The 23792-nt window shown below is 52.0% G+C and overlaps 7 protein-coding genes across 7 annotated transcripts; 2 read left to right on the forward strand and 5 right to left on the reverse strand.

Annotated features, from left to right (window-relative positions):
• The first annotated feature begins 3258 nt into the window (after positions 1 to 3258).
• On the forward strand, positions 3259 to 4260 carry CHC_T00003634001 (hypothetical protein). The gene has a single exon (XM_005714480.1). It carries the CDS (start codon positions 3259 to 3261, stop codon positions 4258 to 4260), a length of 1002 nt encoding a protein of 333 aa, XP_005714537.1.
• Positions 4261 to 4317: 57 nt separating this feature from the next.
• On the reverse strand, positions 4318 to 5400 carry CHC_T00003635001 (hypothetical protein). The gene has a single exon (XM_005714481.1). The coding sequence runs from the start codon at positions 5398 to 5400 to the stop codon at positions 4318 to 4320; it is 1083 nt and encodes a 360-aa protein (XP_005714538.1).
• A 184-nt stretch (positions 5401 to 5584) lies between these two features.
• On the forward strand, positions 5585 to 6827 carry CHC_T00003636001 (hypothetical protein). Its single transcript, XM_005714482.1, has 3 exons — positions 5585 to 5677; positions 5870 to 6475; positions 6597 to 6827. Exons 1-3 carry the CDS (start codon positions 5585 to 5587, stop codon positions 6825 to 6827), a joined length of 930 nt encoding a protein of 309 aa, XP_005714539.1.
• An 8574-nt stretch (positions 6828 to 15401) lies between these two features.
• CHC_T00003637001 (hypothetical protein) lies at positions 15402 to 15668 on the reverse strand. The gene has a single exon (XM_005714483.1). The coding sequence runs from the start codon at positions 15666 to 15668 to the stop codon at positions 15402 to 15404; it is 267 nt and encodes an 88-aa protein (XP_005714540.1).
• Position 15669: 1 nt separating this feature from the next.
• CHC_T00003638001 (hypothetical protein) lies at positions 15670 to 16644 on the reverse strand. Its single transcript, XM_005714484.1, has one exon. The coding sequence runs from the start codon at positions 16642 to 16644 to the stop codon at positions 15670 to 15672; it is 975 nt and encodes a 324-aa protein (XP_005714541.1).
• A 1324-nt stretch (positions 16645 to 17968) lies between these two features.
• CHC_T00010113001 (eukaryotic translation initiation factor 4A) lies at positions 17969 to 19333 on the reverse strand. Its single transcript, XM_005714485.1, has one exon. It carries the CDS (start codon positions 19331 to 19333, stop codon positions 17969 to 17971), a length of 1365 nt encoding a protein of 454 aa, XP_005714542.1.
• Positions 19334 to 22890: 3557 nt separating this feature from the next.
• On the reverse strand, positions 22891 to 23013 carry CHC_T00003640001 (hypothetical protein). Its single transcript, XM_005714486.1, has one exon. It carries the CDS (start codon positions 23011 to 23013, stop codon positions 22891 to 22893), a length of 123 nt encoding a protein of 40 aa, XP_005714543.1.
• Between the last annotated feature and the right edge of the window lie 779 nt (positions 23014 to 23792).

Consider the following 23792-nt stretch of genomic DNA (forward strand, 5'->3'; position numbering starts at 1 on the left):
CAGTCGCCCGTGGACAGGCGGGAAGTGGAGGCGGTGACGGGCGACAAGGGGGGGGAGGGAGGGGGTTGTTGAATGCGGTGGGGATGCGGTTTTGGCGGGAAGGGAATGTTCCTCGGCTGGTACTGTACAGTACACGTGGCGCGGGGCCGACTTGATCTTGAGACCTGAGATCAGGTCTCCGAAACGCAGCCGATGTCACCGGAAAGGCGGGTTCCTGGAAAGGGCGCGCCCGGCAACGAGGCGCGCCTGGCAACGAGGCGCGCCCGTCGCTCTCTCGAAAAAAACGGTCGGGGCTTCAATAATACGGGGCGCCCCGGCGCGGAGGCGAGCGAGGCGGCGGGGCATGTGTGGAAGGAGGCGGGAGAAGAAGGAGGCAGAGGGGAGAAGGGAGAAGAAGGAGGCAAGGCGCGCTCGCGCGGGGGCGGGCAGAAGGCGGGATTGAGGAAAGAAGGCACGAGTGGGGGACGTACATATACAGGGGGGGTCTCTTAATTAGTGCACTTTTAGTTAGTGCATATTGGACTTTAATGCACACTCTGATAGCTTGGCACGACTTTGTACAGGTGTAGAGAGCGGGTTCCATTCTTTTACAGATCCCAGCAACCTTATGCATCTTCGAACAACTAATCACACAATGAGAACAACTGAACCAGCATCCAGGGCGTCAAGAACCCGCCTTACCCTTTCGCAAAAAGAAGAGGTGCTGCGGCGACTTTCACAGGGTGCTCGGCACGTCGATTTGCAGCGTTGATTTCAACTGCTCTCCAAGAACGATATGCAACATCAAGGCCCAAAAGAAACACATCGAACGGGTTCTTCAATCACAGCATAACACTTTGGTGAAGGCTGTCTATCCCATTCAGTTCCCGGAAATCGAGGATCGCCTCTTTCGCTTCGTGCATATCGCACGCTCCGCAAAATTGCCTCTCTCCATCGCATCATTTACGTCTTGCTAAGCGAGCGTTGAGCCGTGTCTATAATGAACACACGAAGCGTCAGCGACGGCAGACGCTGGTAACGGAACATTTCGTTGCGAACCCCTGAGATAAAGCACATTGAAGATAGTGCAAAAGAATGCGCATGGCACGGGGGTGCACTAATTGAGGGGGTCGCCTGTACCTACAAACGTCACCCTCGTTCACTGCAACTTTTGCCATTTCACCTCTTGATCACTGCAAAAATGCACCTGATCGCCCATCGCCCCCCCAAATGCAACATTATCTCTATATAATCTGTATGAGCGAGCAGTTGGCGGTCGAAGGCGATAGGACGGGGCGCTTGTCAGTGCGCCGAAATATCTGGCGAGGGGACTACCGAAGCCACCCTGCCGTACTGTACCAAGTACTGTACGCACCATTTCTGTACCCTATTGTACCAACGGTACAGTACGCCCGCTCACCACCACCATCTCAGTCACTGCTCTAGATATTCCGCAGACCGTATAGAGTATCGACCCCTTCACCCACCTGCTTATCATCGTTCCACCTTGACTTTATTCAATCTCCACTGCTCAACTCGACACCCACGCGCCCGCCCGCCCGCCCTCACCCGCGGGTCCCCTTCCCCCCTCCCCCCCCCCCTCCCCCCCCCCACCCCACCCGCGCATCCCCCCGCTCCGTCGCCCCGCCATGTTGCACGCCCTGAAGCGCAAGACGGCCATGCACACGGACAAGCAGGAGCCGGTGAACGCCGAGTTCGACCACATGCGCCAGAACCTGGACAACGTGTCCAAGGCGCTCACGGCCGCTCTGTCGAACGTCGACACGGCGGAGAAGTCGTGGAAGACCCTGGTCTCCAGCGCGGAGCAATTCTCGTCCGGCCTGCACTCGCTGTACCCGCTCGATGACGACGTGCGCACCCTGTTCAAGAAGACCCTCGACGAGATCCGCGACCCGCTGCAGAAGGAGATGGCCGACAACGCCGGCCCCACGTCCAAGGTCAAGAGCATCGAGCGCATAGTCCGCGCCTATCTTACAGAGATTAAAACCCTCACCGCCGAGTACCAGAACGTCGAGAACGCCCGCAAGGACTATGCCATGTACTCGGCCAAGGTCGACAAGCTCGGGAAGAAGAAGGAGACCGACTCGTCCAAGCAGGAGCGCAACTTGGAGAAGCTCGAGAGCTCCAAGGCCAAGTACGATTCCGTCCTGGACGGCACTGTGCATCGCATGAAGACCACCTATGAAAAGGCCCCCACCATGTTCAACGCCGCCTACGTCGCGTATTGGCTTTACCACACCAAAATGACACACATCGCCACCAAGCACATGAAGCCTTCCTTCGACTATGCAACTGCAAATGCAGATTCCCTCTTCGCTATGACCCAACCAGGCTCATCCTCCACTCCCACCACTCCCACCACTCCCACCGCCCAATGATTCCCCACGCCGCTATGCGCCCTGCCTCTTTTCTCTAGCTTTTTGCTTTCAAGTCTCAACCAAACCGCAATTCTTGCAATTCATAAAGTATGCTACATTACTCGCCCATGCCCTCACCATGCAAACCTGCACGCCCTACTGACGAACACAGCCATCTACTTTCCCCATGCCCTCTCTGCTCTCTCGCACGCCTCACCCCGCCTCCTCCCCTCTGCCCTGTTTATACCTGTCCTTCCTCCTCTTCGCGCTTCGCGCTCCTGCCACAAACCCAGTCGCCTCGGGCCTTTCTTGCTCGCCCCCCTTCACCCCCGCCTCCATCTTCTCCTTGTCCAGCCCAAGCTTCTTCCACTCTTCTGTCGCCATCAGCCCGCGCTCCATGCGACATTGCAAGTATAGCCGTACCTCCGACCGGCACTCACTCGATACCTTTTTGTGCCGCTCCAGACACCGCTCGTACGCCACCGCGAAGTCCTTGCATTCGCCGAGATGGTCTAACGGGAAACTCCCCTTGGCGGGAGGCTTGGGGGAGAAGGCTGACCCTGACAGAGACGTCGACGTCGTCATTGTAGCCGGGAGGTCAGCGTTGTAGCACAATTGGGGCTTCAATTCTAAGCCAGCCAGCCTGTGCCAAAGTACCGTACGGTTTGTGCATGCACTGAGACTTGAGAATTACAGGAATTTATTTTTTGATCCGCGGGGCGTCTTTGACGGCAAGTTGAGTCAAGCACGGGAGGCCTGTTTTAGCTGCAGCTATGTACCGTATATCGAGGCGTAAAGGTGCAACGGAGACAGCACTTTCAATCCCATCCGGCTACACCTCGACCTCGACGACAACGATCTGGAAAGTTATCCTTGCCAACGAATCTGCAATTAGGACGCAATGTCGGCCTTTCGCTTCTTTGCTCAAGGGACCAGCAGTATGCGCACTGCGATATCTAACGGCAAGGGTGGGATTGAAATTGTAGATAAAGCACTTCCGGTGGCAGGGCCGGATGAGCTTCTTGTCAAAGTGAAAGCCATCGGGGTCAACAGAGCAGACCTGCTGCAGAGCCAGGGAAAGTATCCCCCTCCTCCCGGTACTACAGATATCTTAGGCTTGGAAGCATCGGGCTATCTGGAAAATGGTCAACTGGTCACTGCACTCCTGAAAGGTGGTGCATTTGCGGAATACGCTGTCGTTCCAAAGGGGGCTATCCTTTCGTTTCCAGACGCAGTCGCTAACAACTTGTCGCCAGTACAACTCGCTGCTATACCAGAGGCGTTTCTCGCTGCGTATCACATCCTCTTTCAGGTAGGCAACTTGTCAAATGATGAGACTGTCCTCATCAACGCTGCCGCGAGCGGCGTAGGGACAAGCGCAATCCAGCTAGCGAAAATGGTACCTAACGTCTCGATCATAGCTGTCGCAGGGAGTCAAGAAAAGCTCGATTTGTGCAGGGCGTTGGGGGCCACACACAGCATCAATTACAAACTACAGCAAATAGCCGATTCCGTTGAGTACGCCACTAATGGTCAGGGCGTGGACTTAGTGCTGGACTGCGTTGGAGCAGAGCAATTTAAGGAAAACGAACGATCCTTGAAAACGGATGGGCGTTGGGTTATGTACGGCCTGCTTTCCGGCGCGAAGGGCCCCAACCTTGGTCTCGCAGGTATTCTTTCCAAGCGATTGACGATATCCGGGACAACGTTGCGAAGCCGCTCTGACGAATACCGTGCCAACCTTGTGCAACAGTTCTCTTGCAAGTTTGCAGACTCGTTCGCACCTGGTGGTCCATTAAAGCCCATTATTGACAAGATATTTGAAGGCCTAGCTTCCGTTCCAGACGCACTGCAGTACATTAAAGAAAACAAGACAATGGGAAAGGCCGTTGTAGAGCTCTAGCAGTTAAATAGAAAAGGAGGAGTTCATGTCGCGCCGTGCTTTTCCAAAAGTTGCTTTCTATCGCTTGTTTTCATCCTGGCTCAGACCAGCTGCAGGGTCAGTAGACTCATCAGCCTCGGGAACCACGTTCTTCTCTGTCTCTTCAGCGCTGCTATCTTTAGTCGTGGTCGACTGACTGCCAGCCTCTCGTATTAGGCGGCTATTTTGCGGTACGCGACCTCCCGTCGCGGAAGGGTCCCCGCTTCCTAGAGGCCTACCTTGTCCGGCGAATGGCCGATCATTGCCTCCCGAAAACACCGACGAGAACCACGAAGTAAACTGCGACCAGGGTGATGGTCGCCCCGCAGAGCCTGATTCAACATATGGAGAAGTAGTTTGAGGGAGAACGGATGCACCAGCTACTGGCATGCCCGTAGATGTGGTCAGCGGTTGCCACAGCGGCATTGAGGCAAGCCCCGTGGTAATCTCGAAGTCTTCGAGCTTATAATCGCTTGGAGAGAGACGATTTAGATACCCATAGACCAGCGCGTAACCAAGCACAATCCCAGACAAATGACCCAGGATGCTCAAACGCGGTGACAATAATTGCAGGATCGCCGCCAAGGCCCACGGGTACCATCTCTTGGGCATTGAGAAAAATCCAAATACATTCACAGAAGTGCCAGGTGATACCTCCACGTTGACAACAAGTATGGCAAAGAGCACACCGGAGAGCCCGATGGCGCATTCATTCCTGAAAGAAGTCTGCGCCAATGCATCGATTAAATACGCTGCAGAGCAGTGCAAGATTGCTATCAGCGGAATGAGTAGGACGAAAATTGAGTAGGTTGCTGCTAAAGTTCCGATTGTTCGCTCGTAATCCCGTCCAATGATCATCCACGCTATTGTGTTGAACAGTATGTGAAATAAGCCGCCATGAAAGAAAGGAGATGTGAAAATTCGATAAACTGCAAGCTGCGTGAAAACCTTGCTTGGGGAAAGGCATATTGCACCTGGCCGCGCTTGATAAGCTTGTGCGAGGTATAACACGACGCAAACAGTTGCAATGAACAAAGTCAGAAGACGAGGGCTTCCAATGGCTTCCAGCATTTTCAATTTGTACTCGGTAAGAGTCACCACGCGATTTCCCCCGCGGGACATGCAACTGCGACAAGTAGATTCGTCTCAGTGACTCCTCGACGCGCACCGATTCCGCCTCAGTTGCTTTGAGAGGAGCCTCCGGATGTGCCGGAACAAGTGAACGGACAAGTAGTACACTGTTATTCTTCGATCTTAAGCCGAATTAAAAAAATTTGGTAAAAATTGATTTTTCCGCCCTCCCCTGATGACAAAAGCAGCGGCATCTCTCCAGAGGCCGCGGCATGACAGCTCTGGAAGAGATGCCGCTGCTTTTGTCTGCCTCAAGCCACATCATACTGTAGCACAATTCCTCCGCAAGTTTCAACGTCGCTGCCGATAACTATCACGGTTGAGTCACAGGTCTTAAAAAAGTCGCGGTCCGTCCATTGGTACGGTGCATCGGCGAACTGACAGCACAGATCCTGAATTCTTTCACAGGCCAGTCTGCGCAAGCTTCTAAAGCGTTCGCGTGATCGAGAAACATAGCAAGGATTGTTCGCCTTTGTTACAGCAACCCGCTAGCCGTAACGCTCCTTTCCTGCACCATTGCGACAGAAACATGATGAAGCTGAGAGACCTTGAAAACGCTCTCCAGGAAGTGAGGGTGTTTGAGAGTCCTATTGCCGAGCTCGAGCAGTATCCGACGTCCGCGCACCTCGCATCCCAAGTTGTGCACATGATGGATTCAACTTTTGACGATATTCACGGTAAAGCAGTATGTGATCTAGGCTGCGGAACTGGAATGCTAGCGATTGCCGCAGCGTTAAGTGGCTCTCCTTTCGTACTCGCCGTAGACGTTGATCCTTCGGCTGTCACAATCGCTGCGGAAAACGCGAAGAATACTGGCGTAGCTGATGAGATGCAATTTTGTCTCGCCGATATTATTGATGGGGAGTTTTTGTCTGCTCATCCAAAACGGAAGCCGTTTGATACTGTGATTCTGAATCCCCCATTTGGAACAAAACGAAAAGGCGTGGACATAGCCTTTCTGCAAACTGCCATGCAGGTATCAGGCGGTGCAGTCTATTCTATGCACAAGACCTCGACGAGACCTTACATTTTGAAGAAAGCAAAGCAGTGGGGGGCGGACGCAAAGGTAAAGAAGTTTGCAACGGTTTCGATCTCTATTAAATCTAACTTCCATGAACACTCCACTAACACCAACTCCTATGCACTAATCGATCTGTTTCATCCGATCTTTGATGTCTACTTTAAAGGTCCTCGCGGAACTGAAGTTTGACGTAGGTCGAATGTACCAGTTTCACAAATCGAACACCGTTGACATTGAGGTTGATTTTTGGAGGATAGACGCATCGTGCATCCAAGACGATGCGCAATTCGAACCTGTACACGTCGCACCACCAGACAAGATCCCTCACCCTTCACCGGGGAGATTCCCGATATCTACCCGTAGGAAGGGTAGACGTAAACACCCAAACCGTCGGTGAACAAATTCCAACGCCCAGGACCCTCTCAGAAATATTCCACGCCCCAAAAAAAGTCAACTTCAGCATGTGTTCCGTACGATCTTCTCCCCCCGCTCGCTGTGAGCCGTACAGAAGTTCCAGGCGTCGAAATTCACGTGTACAGTAGTATGTGAGGGTGCAGAGCCTGTCCCAACACAGCCATGTCTCTCTTTCAAGGTTTAAACAGACTCCATATTCCACGATTGTAGATATCATACCTGGCTTTTCCCCATATACAGCACACGTACCGCAGAATTTTACACTCAGAGCTGGGAGTAGGCAACAGTTTCTATTTCGTTTCAGCGATACCCGGGACAACGTTCTCGTCCTCACTGAGAACATGTTGACTTCACAGTTCAGAGAGAGTTGTCAACAATTCAGTACACGCGTCGTGCGAAAGAGATTTTGGACAACAACTGTGTGACTATTAACATACGAGATATACAAGATGATACTCGTGTCGAGGAGAAATAAACACGACTCCTTTTATCGGCATGGGCCTCCCTTTGCGCGGTAGGAAGTGGCGAACGTGGTGTGTATCGCGATTTGTCCATCTGGTTGTGTTTCTCTTTGCGTTGCTACTGTGCTCTAAGACTGTGGTGCGCCGGTGAGGCAACTGTTCGTTGCCGGTCACATGCACTGCGCTCGTGAACGACCGGCTCGAACGGCATTGGAAATATTCTGTATACGGTGCACAAGATTGGAACCGTTTGTATCTAAGAGTTAGAGTTTTTATTTATTACAAACGTACACAACTTCACCTTCCACGGTCTGCGGTACCCGAGACGGCGTGGAAGGACACTCTAGCACTACATACAGCAGGTATTTAAATAGCCATCGTCCCGCGTGGACGGTAAGAAAAATACAGAACAATGAACACCTTCACTTCAGACTAGTCACCCTCCCGGCGGCCGACCGCTCCGGGATACGCAATAGACTGTCTGTCTATTGCGCTGCATGCGTTACAAAAGATAGGCTCTGAGGTGATTTCATACATTTTCGCGCCTCCGAGGCCAGCTGGAGAGCCGTCAGGTTGAAAAGCTCATCTCCATCGAAGTAGAAACAGTTTGGAGAACGCATCAAGGATATCGTCTGTATTGCGCTCGACTATCCCCTCCACAGCTACGTGGTGACGTGCCCAAAAGACAAATGGCGAGGCACGTAACTTGGAAATGGCTGAGAGGTAATACGAGAAGAAAGGATGAGGAAAGCATCGTCTCACCCATTGCACAGACTGTGATATTTCGACTTATAATTCAATATGGACTACTCTGGGCCACGGAAGCATTCGGGGCGGCTCTGCTTTGAGGTGACCTGGCGCTTTTGATTCGATTGGACTACCGTACAACACTCTATACGTTCCATAAACGTGTTCTCCACTCTTTAGAAATACTTTCCAATAATGGAGTGTCTATCGATAAAAAGTAGTTCAAGATTCTTATATTTAGAAAGTGGTTGTTTTGGGCGGTTTCTGCTTCTGTAAGAAAGGAGCTGAAGCACGGATAATAGCGTTTCCGGACTTGCTAATATTGATATTTCCAAGGACATTAGATTACATATACTATCATCCTCATACTTCTTCCTCTATCCCTGAGTGGCAAGTTCTGGCGGAATAGCATTCGAACTACATACGCATCCCAAAGCACCTTGATGAGTATCAAAATGATACCTAGAAGCCATTCGTTCAACGGGATTGCAAAAAAAAAAAAAATTAGCGGAGTCTGACCTTTGACTTCAATTTAGCCAAGTCCCGCAAGACGCAGTTTCATCAATCAGCAGCAATGTGAGCGCCACAGGAAAAGCCATAGACGCCTCAAAATACAAGAGAAGCCTGTAGCCTGCTACACACCGCAGATCATGAGCTCTTTACAACTGCCATCTGGTTTAGTAGCGCACTGTGATTATTCTGGGCCCGACGACGGCAACTCGTACATATATATATTATGTCAACTAATAGCACAAAATGGTGTATTTCTTGAAAGAAAAAGACCTTTGTTAGGAGCGGCCCTGATTTTCCTTCATTCATGACTCTCTGGCAGATACCACGTGCTATTTTAACTTGGTGACGTAGAGTTTTTACTTGAGGGGAAGTGGGTAGAGTGACAATGAAATTTCAAAACAGCGTGTTCCTATTAGATCTGGTCCTTCATTACGAAATGTTTTCACTTCACTCATGCTCATGCCAGAAGTTTGCTTTTTGTCTATCTCATTATTGGGGCGTATACCTCGATTGCGAACTTCAAAATTTTTGGCATCATCCTTTCGAAACTCATTGGGTTTATTCGAATAAATGAAGCTCAGAGGAACGCACAGGGATGTCAGACTAAACAAGTCACTTTAAACATAGATCAGATCTGAAATTTCGCAAGACATTTGCAATTCCTGGTGTAAGAAATGCATGCCTTATTTTAGTCACATGTCCTTTCGTTTTACGCTTCGAGAGAAGTGTATCTTATAGTTGTCTAGACAAAGAAATGACGAGAGAAAGAATTCCACTCAGGCATACATTTCACATAGTTTCCATTGGTCGAAGCATAGGGCTTTCGCTGAAGCCTGCCTCGATGCCAGGTATGTCCTGCATGAACACTGACGGTAAACAGTCTGAGGTGGGGATTCTACTTGAGAAGTTACAGTAAATACTATTGCAATCCACCACTGCCACAGAACATAAATTGATTTCCTTAGGATTAAGATGAAATGGAGGATGGTTGTAAATAACACTTTTTGAACAGGCATACTGAGCGGAATTTTCACGCTTTTTGGGGTGCGTTCCAAATGCAACTGATGAGCACTATGATTATTAATATTTTGGACCCCACACGAGCTGTTTTCATAGAAGTTATGCACCTCTCATGTGAGAGTATTGTGCCCTATTTTCCGTGCCCTCCCATGGCAACAGAGAGATGACCCCTGTTATACATAAACTTAACTGTGTACGTAAGAAGGAAGTGGGAAAGTGAACGGGATTTTATAATGTCAGCGAACATGAAGTTTGACACCTGTTTTCCAAATGCAGAGGCTCGTGTAGTAATATATACATCGATTCAAGGTGCATTGGGACTACAAGGGAGGCAATCAAGAACAGGAGGATCCAGCGTAATCATTTTCAGATATTTAACAATATCCATCTCCTATTTCAGCTTGCACCTAGAGCATGTCAAAAAAATTGAGTGGACCCTTAAAAAAAGCAGAAGTTGGGGCTCGTCGTAAGGACCAAGGAAAGTATCAAAAGTATCCCTTACGGAGAGCAGAGGGGGCAGTTTCTTTTGAGCAGCATTACACGAGGACGTGCCGCCATCTTTGAGAGGCAATCTGCGGTATGGATATAAGCAGATGTACACGTAGCCTTCGAAGGGTACTGCACGTGAAGTACTCAGTATTCATGACCTTCGCATCTACGACAGGACCTCCCACGTCCCTCAACACGCTTTGTACAATGTGGTGTTTGAGGGGAAGGGGAGATGTGGGAGAGTAATAAGAGTCCGTGACAGACCTGAAATGTAAGCAGGCATGTGAGAGGCGATGAGAGGCCGTTTGCCGTAATACGGACCGGAATTTCAGAGAAATCAAGACTCAGCAGGATAGTAGGAATGAGTGGTCCAGTGGCCCAACCTAAAAATATAAGAAAGTTGCGGGTGTGTTTTCTAGTGTACCTTGTTGGACATGAAAAGGCATTGGGTGATGAAGAGCTTACATTTCCTCAGTCCTGGGCGGGCTGGCTAGAATTTGGATAAAAAATGGAATGTTCAATAAAAGCGGGTGGGGTATGAATCTCGTGTCTGTGTTCCCGGATCTGGCCGTTGGGACTCTAGGCATGCTTCATTATGTGATGCTGGCTGCTACAGTATACAGTACGCAGCTTTTTCCTTAGTCGCCCCTGCCATCCGAAACTGCCCTCAGCAGCTTGTAAAGACCAAAGGACCAGTAACCGCTAACCGCCATGGACAGACTGTCCCACACCATGTGCCCAGGAATTTGCGCTGTGAGTCCAATACACGGACTATGTTTACCCCTCCATGGTTGTGCTGGTGTCGCTCCCAATAGGGCTCCCTACAGTACATACTACGTAGGGTAGTGCCTCTCTATGTACTACATAGAGAGGCACTACCCTAAACTCCCGATGCTCCAAGAACAAACTGTGCCTATTTGTGTGAAGAGTTTCGAAATGCCTGTTGCCTTGCTATTCGCTTATGCATTTCGCAAGCATTAGCGTTACTGCTGTATCAGAAGAAGTTGGCACACCGTAGATGGCTCTGCCGTCCCTCGCAGGCAAACTGCTCCAGCGTTTTGACTTATGTGATTTTCTGCATCGGAAATATCTGCTAAAGTTAATGCGGGCGGTCTCTGATGATGGTTGATTTCGACGATTCCCTCTATCAATCCCGCGAACCCATTTTCCTCTCCGCGACAGCTTACGGCACATGAGAATACTCTCCAAGCCGTCATTTTTTTAAAATAAACACAGACTGGCGCAGCGGCAACCCTGTTTCTATGTAATTACCCAAGCTGTACTCTATTTGTGTAGGATACTACCAGTTCCGTGCACTGATGAATGGACTCTACGTTTGCCTTCTTGAAAAATATATGTCAAACTGGTTTCGTACTGATAGGTGCCGGGAGTAGAGCCTTGGAAGGTGTCTCCACTTTCCGCCACCTGCTTTTTTGGCCTGCCCCCAGTCGCAAGCACTAGTGTGTACGAGAGGTACTCTCCCGAGAAAGGAAGCAATCCACTGCGTTCAGCTACGTGGGGTGGTATGCAGTGTCGCGAGTGCCGTACAGCAGTTTGCGAGCGAAAGTTGGTAGAGGCGTCACTGGGTATTTCGCTATGGATATGAAGTTGTTGCTTCTGCTGTGATTGATTGGGGGGCCTAATCTTTGAACATACTTTGTGTCAACGATACATGTTGGAAAACAACGCAACGGAAAAAAAACACACACATAAAAGCATACAGTATTGGATGTAAGCAGACTTTCTCTGTTCATAGATGGGTCAAAAATACCCTGAACGTCAGTTTGTGGTAGCATATGCCTGAGGTTTCTTAAACACTGTGTGGCTAATGGTGGGCGTCTACTAAATGGCCTTCGATGGCAAAGTAATGCTTTAAGTCAGGTCGCACAGGTCGCACGCACTGCTGTAAAGAAGCATTTTTTTTTATTTAAGACAAGACCACAGCCTCAGGTTTTGGGGAAAAGACACGTGAGGGAGGGCGCGTCTGCGATAAGGATTGCGTATCACCGCCGCGCTACGTTTCTTTATTCACCTCTCATGTCTCGCTGGACACTGTCCACGGGGACCCTTATTTGACAACATAGACTCGTGGCCGGTCTATTTTTTTGGCTTCCTCAAATGTGTAAGCGTCTCCAAATCCCGCCATTACCAGCGTCTTTTTCCTTGTACAGAAGCAAGCGCAAGCTGCTTTTTTTGTCCGGCCCAGGTTGGAACACTGCCAAGCCACACCTGTTGCAGCTCTGTTCTCTAATGTTATGACTGCGATCAAAACACTTTCCCGCACCCTCCTCAATCCTACCTTGCTCTCTACGAGAACATATAGAATTCCCCCTCTGCATACAACCACTAAGACACGACCGCGTCTGTGGTGACAGGTGGTACACAATCTCTCTCTTGTTACTTTGCCGTCAATTCATCGATGTAAGCGTCCGTCTCTCACCGCCTATCCTTTGTATAATTCCTTTGAGTAGTTCATGACAACATACTCTCTCTCTCACCTCGTGACAAGGCCGACACCCGTTTTCTCTCAAGCTCCCCTTCCTCAGTCTTGGTCGACATGCAACTCCTTCTTTCACTGATTCATTCACCAATTCTTCATCCCACATCTCAGACGTTTCCCGTTTTCCCTTCACCATCCGGTGCACTGCACTCTTGCGTTTTGGCCTGAGCCGTGGCGTCCCGCCCCGGACCACGTCGCGTTGCAACCCCCCCCCCCCCCCCCCCCCCCCCTCCGCAACCCACGTCCAGCTTTTGTGCTCCCTTTGAACATTCTCTTTCTCTCGTTTACCTTCCTCTGCTCCGCTTTGGAGACATCTTGCCATCATGCAAGGTTTACCTTTCGATGAAAACGACTTCCCCGCACCGCCCTCGAGCGGCACTACTACTTGGATGGATCACTCACCGCGTCTCATCCCTGCTACAAACCAAAATACGACTGTGGAAGAATTATACGGGATCGTCGCGGGTCAACCTTCTTCGCACTCCCATGGTCCGAACTCAGATGCTGTACAGCGCTTCTCGCAGCAAGCCGCACTCATGGCATCATCAAACGTACCTATGCATGTATCGGAACAAATGCCTCATTCATTCCATAATCGAAGGCAGCATCCGAATCAAGCACTCCCGCAGCACTCTCAAGCGCAGCTCTGGCAACAACCACCGTTAGCTCCAGATCTCTCAAACCACCGAAACACGAATGCTTTCCTGACAGAAACCAAGAACGCCGTACAGCATTCCAATCAATCTCAGTGTCGCCAACGAGCTCCAATGTCGCAAGCCGAAATCAGTCCTCAGCCTCAGCCTAGTGACCGAATTGTGCCTACGACAAACCCAGTTTTGAATTCTGGTGCCCTACCAGTGAAGCGAGGTTTCCAACAGCACTCTCGACAACCCTTAGATGTGTCACAAGCTGTGGACCCGCGAGAGTCGCCTTTGGCAGTAGCCGACGACTGCCTTCGCAAGCCTGTAAGATCAGCAGTGGAAGAGGCACGCATTCGCGCGCAGAGAGAGGCAGAGACATTTGCAAACAGTCGCCGCGGTCCGGCCAAGAAGGAAGCTTCTTTGGCGGCGTCGACATTGGGTAGCCATAGCGACCAATCAGGGAAAGATTCTCTCTGCGATCACCGCTCCATGAAGAGGCATAGGCATAGCAATGACAAAACTACTGACAAAGAAACAGCCCGGACAGGATCATCTAGATTGTCCCCCACGCATGACAAAGTGAGACAGGAAGACGACCTCGACGTTGAGAAGCAGGAGCGATACAAACGAAGGCTGGACATGAACAGGGAATCTGCAGCTGTCTCTCGCGTGCGAAGGCGGGCTTATGTTAAGGAACTTGAGGAGAGGCTTGCCACCGTGGAAGCAGAGAAGTTGCAATTAGAGGGAAAGCTTGAAATCATGATGAGTCAGAATGAAAGCTTCAAAAAACAACTTGACAGCCTCTTCATGATGGTCACTAACAGAGCGCGACCGCCCTTCAATCCGCAACCGCCGCCACCAAATGATGGCTCTTAACCAAATCGCCAACTAATATTTGCTTGGTTTCAATGCGCTTGCAATGGAAATGGACAATGGCAATAACAAGTACAGTCACTACGAGACATGGCCAGGCATTACTTTGAAGGCCAAGGCGTGTAATGGAAAAGGAAACCATGGCTGTGAGCCGCGCACAACCATCTCGTTTCTGTGTGGATGACTGCATACCCCACAAAACCGCATCTAAAACCTAATACTTAAATGTACTAGACCGACTTGGCATGAAACGGCGACATGAAAGAGACTGCTCACTGGGTCTAGATTAAGGGTTGCGACGGCTGCAGTATAGTGTACGACAAGAATAATACTCAATTACTTTTTCGGATAACTGGGCAATACGTTGCAATAACTTGGACGTCGCTGATGGTGCGCGGCTGAGTCGGAAGTGGACCTCAGGACTTTTCGCATTTGATCACGGAAGTGATTGCAAAGTCGATGGAATTGCGGAATTCTGCGCGTGTTCGGAGAAGCTTTTCATGGAAGCTTCTTCTGCGACGACTAGTGGGAAAGTTTTGGATCAGTGGGAAATATCGCGCGTATGCTGAATGACAGAAATAGAATTAGTCCCTTACTCTATAGGGGCTGTAGGATTATAAGAAGACATATTTCGCATTGTCTCACGTTCGTGAGGACCCGAAACGCACCGTAGGTATTTCTTCTGTTACTAAAAGATTAATCTGCCTCTAAACTCAAACCCTGATTCCCTGCTGCGCACCTAGAATCCTTGAACCGATGTCCATGGGATACCATAGATTGGTCGCCGATTCGGCGGGAAGACTTCACCAGGACCCTGAACACTTACTGCAGGCATCATATCATGACGTGCACATCATTAAAAAACTGTCGAAGCAGGAAATGGAAACTGCTGCTGTCACAGAGCACGCTCTGTGTACTGTACTGCTCTGTACGGTACTTTGGAGTGCGGGATGATTGAGGAAAAAAGTGCGCACTTCGGTGTCCATCGTTGGAAACGCATGTGGACCCATGCAGGCAAGCGACAAGGCAAACGTGCGTGGAGGATGCCAATGCGCTTGCACAGATCTGGCCGGAATCGTCATGCAGCGCACAGGGCCGGAATTGTCATGCAGCGCACAGGGCGTACAAGAGGGGTGGCCAGTGCCCCGCGATATCCGCGGAATCGCACCGACGCATCTGCTCGGTGTGTGCGGGCCATTCGAGCACAAGATCGAGTTTAGGCTTAGGCCGGCTGGACCAACGCACAGACGCACTGCAAAACAGAGCAAAAAAAAAAAAAGTAGGGCGCTTTACTTCTTGATAAAAGCATGGCGTTAAAATACAATAGCCGTTTCAGAAAATCGTACTTGGTCGATATGCCACACCTTCGACGCACCGCCAAACGTTTTTCTGTGTCCCACCAACCCAAGCAACGGGCCTCTTCCGGCCCGTCGCTTATGCTTGTGCAAACCTAGTCGAGCCCGTCCCCATAAGGCAGGCAAACCCCGACTCGCTCGGCCAAAAAAAAGCATTACAAGGGACCAAGCACAATAACAACAAACACCAAAACGCGACCACGGCTTCTTACCGCGATGTCGCATCTCATGCCGTATTCCCATCATCAAGATCGTCATCATCACCATCTCGCGCAGCTTGAGAAGAGGGATCATAATCTACTAAGGCCTGCAAATGTACAGGATCCGTCCACGCCTTACCACTTCCTTTTTCAAACTTCATCGGGCCTTCGACCATCTCATGAGTCACAGTGGCATCGCCCCTTCTCCGTGTAGCAGCGTATTCATAGCCATTGCTGCGGGTTGGATTGGGCGCATAGTGACGCTTCAAGCCGTCCGGCTCGTCGCGTAGGCCCGAGAAGCTAGGGTCATCCCGAATGAGCTGCAGCGACGAGTCGAAGCGTGCGTAGCGCGCGATCAAGACGGTGATAACCGCACCCGTAAACGAAAGCAAGAACATACCACTCGCGGCGGCGATTCCCAAAGCGGCGGCCAGCCACACGCTGGACGCGGTAGTGAGGCCGCGGTGGTGCTTTGCGTTCTTATGCATAGCACCGGCGCCCAGGAAGCCGACGGAGCTAGAAATAGCGGCGGCGATCCGGGCCGGGTCCGCGGCAGGAAACGCGACGAGGATGGTGATCATGAAGATGGCGGCGCCCAGCGAGACGAGCGAGAAGGTTCGCACGCCGGCGAGGGAGTTTGCGGCGCGGCGCTCCATGCCGATGCAGCCGCCGACGACGAGGGCGACGACGAGGCGCGTGAGGACGCGGATTTCGGCGGCGACGGACGGGCGCGGCGGCAGAGACAACGGGGCCGGCGGGGCGGAGGCGTGGCGGATTTGGAAGTGGTGCAGGAAGTCGCGGTCGAAGAGGGTCGGCGCGCTAAGGGAGGCGGCCGGCGGCGGCGGCGCCGCAAGCACCGGCGGCGGGCGGCATGGCAGAAGCGTGAGCGCGAGGGCGGCAGCCGCCGCGGCCAGCGCGCGCGGCGGGCGATGCGGGCGGCTGGGGGTCGCGCACAGCGGGATGCAGAAGGCCGGGCGGGCGCGGCGGAGTGGCGGGGGCATTGGAAGCGCGGTGGGGAGAGGGAGGTGGGGAGGCGAAGGGGAAGGCGAAGGGGAAGGCGAAAGGGAAGGGTAAGGGTACGCGGTGTAAAGATGGATTGGATATTGCGTACTCGGATATTGTCGGTTCGGGAGAACGCCACAGTATTAGTGGCCGCGGGAAGGATGTTTGGTGATTATTTTTGAGTGGATTAAATAGAGACAGCCAATGGGAATGCATTGCGGTAGCACAGTTGCGGATCCTGGCCGCACGCGTCGACATGTGCCTCTCGTTTGATCCCGCACCGCCTCTGCCTGGCCCCCCCGGATACGGACGGTGTCCCGAGCACAAGTATTTACCATCTCAAAACACAACCTCCGCCATCCGCCATCCCCCGCCCTCATCGCGCGCCTCATTCCCTCTTCAACTTTCACCAAGTCTCCCACTACCCCTCCCACCATGCCCTGCTTCATCTCCACCTCCCTACCGCTCCGCCATGGCGTCCGCTCGTCGCCGTCGCCGGCCACCACGCGCCTCTCCCCGCGCTTGTACTCCGCGCCGCGCCGCAGCCGCGCCTCCATGTCCCTCACACCGCCTCCGCCCCTCCCCTTCCACCTCCTCTCCGACATCTCCTCCGTCAACAGGGGCTCGCTCTACGCCACGGCCTTCGTCTTCTTCCTGACCTTCTGGGGTGGCATTTCCTTCGTCAAGGGCTCGACCAAGCCGCGCGTCACCCAGGCCGCCTTCACGCTGCGCGAGCCGGCCCCCGCCCTCGCCAAGCGCACGGCCCGCTATTTGATGGAGCGCTCCTTCGTCCCCGACCTGGAGAAGGACGGCCGCGACGGCGTCGCCACTTTCACGGGCAAAGTCCGCGCAAGCACAAGCGTCGCTTCCATTTTGGTCGCCGTTGCTGCCAGTGGCATTTGGAGCGCTAGCTATATTCTTAACTTTGTCCTCCCGGAATCCTTGCAGAGCCCGTATTATGGCTGGTTGTCCCTGCTCTCTTTCCTCACCGTCCCCTGGTACTGGAAGCAGGCTAGTCGCGTTGAGGAGGTCAAGGTCATGGTCGAAGAGGAGGACTCGGGCCTTAGCAAGGTCTACGTCAAGGGGCACAGGGATGAGATTGAGACCATGGAGCGCACATTCAGCTGGAAACGTGATGAACCAGTTTATGAAGGCGATGAAAAGGACGACGCCAAACCCGCCGCCGCTCCGAGCAGTACCAATACAAGCCCATAATGCCACGCGTTTCGTTTGTGTCTGTTATGTATATACTCTCTACGTTAAAGACGGCATGCACGCTTTTCATATTTTATAAGCACTCACCAACAGACTCGTCTGAGCTGCTTATAGATAGTCGTCGACATTGCTCGGCAGTTCCAATATTTGCATCCCGTAGAACCGTTCGATAGACCGCAGCGCTCCCATATCCCCCGACGTCACAAACGTGATCGCCACTCCCTTACGTCCAAACCTCCCACTCCTGCCAATGCGATGTAAGTACGCCTCCTGCTCGTTCGGCACGTCGTAGTTGATCACCAGGCTCACGTGTTGCACGTCGATCCCCCTCGACCAGATGTCCGTCGCGATCAGCACTCGTGAATGTCCCTTGCGGAAAGAATCCATCACCTCGTTCCGCCGCTCTTGCGTCATGCTCCCGGACATCGACATCACTGTGAAGCCGTTCTCCGTCATCTTCTTCGTAAGCCACTCAACCTTTCTCTTCGTGTTGCAAAAGATCACCGCCTGAGTGATCGTCAACGTTTCGTACAGATCGCACAGAGTCTCAAACTTCCACTTTTCTTGCTCCACATCCACATAAAACTGCCAGATTCCGTCTAGGCTCAGCCCGTCGCGCTTCACCAGCACGGACACAGGGTCTGTCATGAACTTTTCCGACATCTCAACCACTTCATCGGGCAAAGTCGCTGAAACCAACGCCACTTGCACATCAGCCGGCATGGAGCGATATATGTCGTAGACCTGTTCCTTAAACCCACTCCCAAACATTTGATCAGCCTCATCTACAATCAGCGTCTTCAACTTTCTGCAGTCCAATGCTCCCCTCTGAATCATATCAAACACACGCCCCGGAGTTCCACTGACAATATGCACTCCACCCTTCCCAAGCGCCCTCATATCCTCGCCCACTCTATTCCCGCCCACGCAGCCCAAGCATTTGAGGGTGGTGTACTCTCCCAGCGAGCGAATGTTCCCCTCCGTCTGCTTCGAAAGCTCCCTTGTCGGAGAAAGAATGAGGACCTGGACGGCCTGCGAGTCCGGCGAGGCGATTTGCAAGGACACAAACGCAAGCATTGCCGTCTTCCCCGTGCCGCTCTGCGCCTGGGCGATGACGTCACGCTTCTTGATGAGCGGCATGACGCAGTGCTGCTGGATGGGGGACGGGGCATAGTAGCCCGCCGAGTAGATGCCGCGGAGCAAATTGGGCTTCAGTCGCATCGACTCGAACGAGCGGTGCACGGTTATCTTGCGCGACGTGCTGAAGTTGGCGGTCTCGGCCGAACGGGCCGTGCCACGCGAGGACTCCGAGCCGGCCGGGGAGGGCGACCGCAGCGAAGAGCCGCGGGGACGGCGAGGCGGGGAGGAGTGGCGACGTGGGGGGGATGGCGGGCGACGCGGCGGGGACAGCGCCCGATGGGGCGAGTACCCTTCGCGGCGTCTGGAGCTCCGCATGTGATCTCTTGTGCTCATTGCGCCAGCGTCACCCTTGTGTGGAGCTAAGCGCCAAACGGAAGTAGTGCCGAGTGCGAAAGGGGGTCGATAAGAACGGGAAACTCGGGCGAGGCGCTGGCGACTGCGTTACGGCGTGGCAGGCATTCGGCTAAAACGGGACTTGAATGGCCCAATGCCCGTCGTTAACATCGCTCGGTGATTGGGTAGAACAGCAGTCCCTCATACTACCGAAACCACTTGGCCATTTGCAATTGGGATAAAAACTGACTCTGCGGCCCCTCACGTGGATGCGGCTCTGTGCAGATGGAACGATAAAGTTGCCCTCTTTACCCTCTCTTTACTCTGAAGTTGAGTGCCCTCATGCCGTGGTCCATGAGCTACTATGTGTGTGTTGGGCTACGTGTGTACGTGTACGTGCGTACGTGGATAAAAAAACCGGGGGCTTGCTTTGCCTCGTCCAGCAATAGTGCTTCCTCGTTCGTCTAGTCTGCACTGCTCTTCGAAATCGGTGTGCAGCTGCTGGCGAAGACATCCCCTAGACGTGACAAGCCAACGACCACGGCTATCATCACAAGCTCGAGCACAAGTATCCTCGTGTTCCAAGTATTGCTTCTGTAATACTGTGCAAGTACCCTCCGCACCGTTCAGGATGGCCTGAACATGGAAAGACAGCTGTCAACAGTGCGGTAAGCACAGGCTTACATAGGCTCGTTTATGCAGAGGCCTCCTCCTGTAGATCGGCTCTCGGCGTAGTGTCAGCGAGGACAAGCAGCTTTGTAACAGAAAACTCTAAGCCAAGACTGACGTGCAACACAGTTCGAGAAGCTTGCAATCGAGTTCCACGTCAGCACTCGCATGTCATGAGCATATGACGGACAAATAAAGGTCAAGGCCGTCTCCGATTTCAACGAGTGGTGGAATACTTGGGCCGCTTACATACAGTATTTCTACATTCTATACAGAACTTCCCACAGACCTTTCCTCGATTTCCCATCTTTCTTAATTCACCCACTGGAAAGAAACTCGCAAAGACATCGATGTGAACAATAACAACGCAGCATGGGGAGAGTCTGTCGTGCTTAGACATTTCGTGACGTGCTGCAGACACTACGGTACTGAAACGAATGTTATGTTGGTTTCAGTTCTCACGGTTGCTGAAGAATATGCAAGACTATATATACACTGTATATTGTACAGTACGTGTAGCTGATGGGTTCATGTGAATTCCCGTGATGCAACAGATATGGCGAGCAATGGAAATTTGATAAGAGAGGGAACGCAATAATGGATGGCAGCAACTGTCAAACCCTCGCGTCAAAGTCTGCTGTATGTATATATATATATATACAGTTCTGCATGGACCACGCCATTGTACGGCACGGCACGATACGTACAAGTGCAGTGCTTGAAATGTGATAGCCATAAATCGTGCAGTCTACGGTACCCTTGTAGTATTATTCAAGCCGGTCATCGCGCGGCAAGACTAATTCCGCTTCAGTACAGTATGCACATGTGCTGCTCTGAACTGTTGTCCCCGATGTTTCTTTCATTCTTGCAGGCGTGCGTAAACACGTGCAGATAGTTTCAAAAAAGACCTCCGCCTTGCGTCTAATCTTTTGTCTCGGTCCATGCAACCTCGCTAATACAGTGAACCCTCTCCATATGGATACGCTCGGTGGACGTAATCCGTTTACGGAGGATATCCATATGGAGAATGATCCTTATCGGGAGGTTCACTGTATAAAACATGGACTTGCCAAGGATGGTTGGTTATTTGTATCAATTAGCATGGGCAGGGCCATATGGTGATCAAATACTGAACTACAGTATGAACTTCATACCATTGACTTACATTTGCAATACTGTACCCAAGGGTACAGTATATTATGTAAGTCAATGGGTACAGTAGCGCTAAGGAGATTTCGTCCCACCTTGAAGGAGCAGAGATGGCCCTGAAACAGCACTTTTCCGTTGTCAATTAGTGTTCTACTGCAAGTATCCAATCAGTAGCCTCTCGCAAGTGTTGAAGAATTAGAAAGGATCCTTTTTTTCGCAATATTCACCAGGTGGCCTGCAATGATGAAGGAAATACAGTGCAGATTGTATAAGCATGCAGATAACACAGTATGAGAAGGTCTAGTGGTCGCGCCGGCCAAATAAAAGCGTCCCAGCATTCTGACATGAGCACACGCTACTGTAGCATCAAATCAGACCAGTCTGACGTCATTTATCGACGATATCGACGGCTATGTCAGAACCTCCGTAGAGAGGGTTGAACCGATTCTGATCCAGATTCATTTCCAACCCGCCAAAAACAAGCATCACCCGCGGTTCCCCCTCTCGTTGCAAGGCGTCAAAAAGTTTATGAAAACATTGGTGTTGTACAGCACTGTACGATAGACGTTATAGTCTACACCACTTTTCCAAGTGATCACAAGTCTATCGCGATAGACAAAAAAAAAAAGTTCTGAGAATTCTTCTCCGCGAAAAGGTGTTGCTTGCGTGAGTTCGTCCGACTCTGAGCAGCAACTGAGCCAATAAATGCACCTGCCCCTTTCGAATTCGGAAACGATCCAGACCGACTGGAGGACATGTCATAAAACTTCAAGACTACTTTCACGTGCCTGGTACAGTACCTCTTCCAACTCTCTGCTGTACCCATAGCACTGCAAATAGCCGAAGTGAGCGTGCTGCCCGAAGCCAACTAGTTTGTACTGTACTTCAATTTGCCCGTGAGAAGAGTCACCATCATAGTGCTTGCGCGAACCGATCCACGCATCTTCCTCGTCCCCAGAACGCTAATTTGCGTCAGCTTTCTATCGCCGAAATGAACTCAGCAGTCAAATGCCAGCGATGAACTATGAGGGCAGCCACCTTCATCGCCGTGCAAACCGGACCATTTCATACTCTTGTCACGATACATGGATAGCAACGCGCGACACGAAATGTACCCCGCGTTCGACAGAACCCCCTCACCCATGGCAAAGGTGGGCGTAATTAATGACCATGGCCTTTTGCAAAGGCAACATGTCCTGAAAGTGCTTGCGTTTGTCGGTCACAGGACGTCGTGGACTTTCATAGGTTTGCTTCGAAGCATAGAAGAGCTTACTAGAGGGATGGGGGCGCATTGCAACAATCACTGCAGTATTTGGGGTTCTCCTCCTCTGGTTTTCATAGCCGGGCTCTCCTGTAACATTGTGTCTTACAGGGCGATGTCGTTGATAAGGACTGAATTCATGGTGTTGGGATATTTGAATTACTTCCTGAATTTTCACTGTAGAGCATGTGTAAGATAGAGCGTCGTGGAGCCGCCTTCTCTCAGCCAGTTGTTTATACATCGTAGTGCTGGAAAAGTTGTTGAAGGAAATTCAGTCGCGCAAAGAAAATACGAAACGCGTCCTGGAGAATTCAAGAATTCAGCTCATTCAGCGCTCTTCGGTTTGAGACCTACATTGGCGAGAACAAATGGACGTTACATGGGACATGGTGATGCCGCAAGCTCGTTTCGCCCTTTGCAGAGGACTGGTGATTCTAACGGCCAAACGCGATCTGCACCAAATCACATCATCTCCTTGTTAATAATTGTTTATTTGCGTTACATAGGGACAAGAACAATACAGTAAGCATACTTTGCAACTTACGAAAGCCATTTCGGTGATATAGTATGTACAAATAGCAAACCCAGACGAATGCGGCATGATGACGCGCAGTGGCGACTCATTTTAACCCCCGTGCAAGTTGGCGCGGTCGCGGCATGATCTCGACAATGACAGATGTTCACGACCTGGGCGGATTCCACATCATTCGACACGATCAGGGCGCCCATCCAGCAAGATCTTTCTGCCAACTTCGACAACCCGGGTGTCAGTCTTATTTCCGTTTCCAATTCTGAAGACCATGCGATTCTCACAATCCCAACCATCATCCGACTCAACTCTCAGCTCCCTGTCCCTGGACACCGAGTACGCCGGGCCGTTGGCAGCCAAAGTAATTTTCCTCTTCGCCTCAGTCCCGCGCATGAAGGCGATAGCGGCGAGGTAGCCGGTGGCGGCCATGAGCGAAAGGCCCGCGCCACACGCGCCGCCCATACCGATGACGAGGCCGACGACGGCCGACATATGCATGGCGTGCGCGCGCAGGCGGGATGTCATTCGGATGGCGGCGAACACGGCAGCGGCAGTGACCGCCGACGCGGCGAGGACTGCGAGGGCCGGGGCCGCGAAAGCGGCCGACGGCGAGAGGGCCGCGACGGCGGGCGACAGACGCGTGGCCGTGGCCGCGACGGACACGAGGGCCGAGGTGAGGGAGATGAGGGTGATGGAGCGGACGCCGAGGTTGAGGCGGGTGGCGCGGCGCTCGACGCCGACCATGACGCCGAGCAGCACGGCGGTGATGAGGCGCACGGCCAGAAGGACTTCCGTGCGGGAGTCGTGCAGCGAGTCGGGCGACGGGGGCCGCGGCGGAAGGCTCGAGCGGG

Source organism: Chondrus crispus, genomic scaffold (assembly GCF_000350225.1).
Source record: "Chondrus crispus Stackhouse genomic scaffold, scaffold_2, whole genome shotgun sequence".
Taxonomy (NCBI): Eukaryota; Rhodophyta; class Florideophyceae; order Gigartinales; family Gigartinaceae; genus Chondrus; species Chondrus crispus.

Coding starts and splice junctions, on each gene's coding strand:
- CHC_T00003634001 (XM_005714480.1), top strand. CDS start 3,259: ATGTCGGCCTTTCGCTTCTTTGCTCAAGGGACCAGCAGTATGCGCACT.
- CHC_T00003635001 (XM_005714481.1), bottom strand. CDS start 5,400: ATGTCCCGCGGGGGAAATCGCGTGGTGACTCTTACCGAGTACAAATTG.
- CHC_T00003636001 (XM_005714482.1), top strand. CDS start 5,585: ATGACAAAAGCAGCGGCATCTCTCCAGAGGCCGCGGCATGACAGCTCT. Junction 5,678..5,869: donor GCCTCAAGCCACATCATACT/GTAGCACAATTC, acceptor AAACATAGCAAG/GATTGTTCGCCTTTGTTACA. Junction 6,476..6,596: donor AGTGGGGGGCGGACGCAAAG/GTAAAGAAGTTT, acceptor TCTACTTTAAAG/GTCCTCGCGGAACTGAAGTT.
- CHC_T00003637001 (XM_005714483.1), bottom strand. CDS start 15,668: ATGCGACATCGCGGTAAGAAGCCGTGGTCGCGTTTTGGTGTTTGTTGT.
- CHC_T00003638001 (XM_005714484.1), bottom strand. CDS start 16,644: ATGCCCCCGCCACTCCGCCGCGCCCGCCCGGCCTTCTGCATCCCGCTG.
- CHC_T00010113001 (XM_005714485.1), bottom strand. CDS start 19,333: ATGAGCACAAGAGATCACATGCGGAGCTCCAGACGCCGCGAAGGGTAC.
- CHC_T00003640001 (XM_005714486.1), bottom strand. CDS start 23,013: ATGCCGCATTCGTCTGGGTTTGCTATTTGTACATACTATATCACCGAA.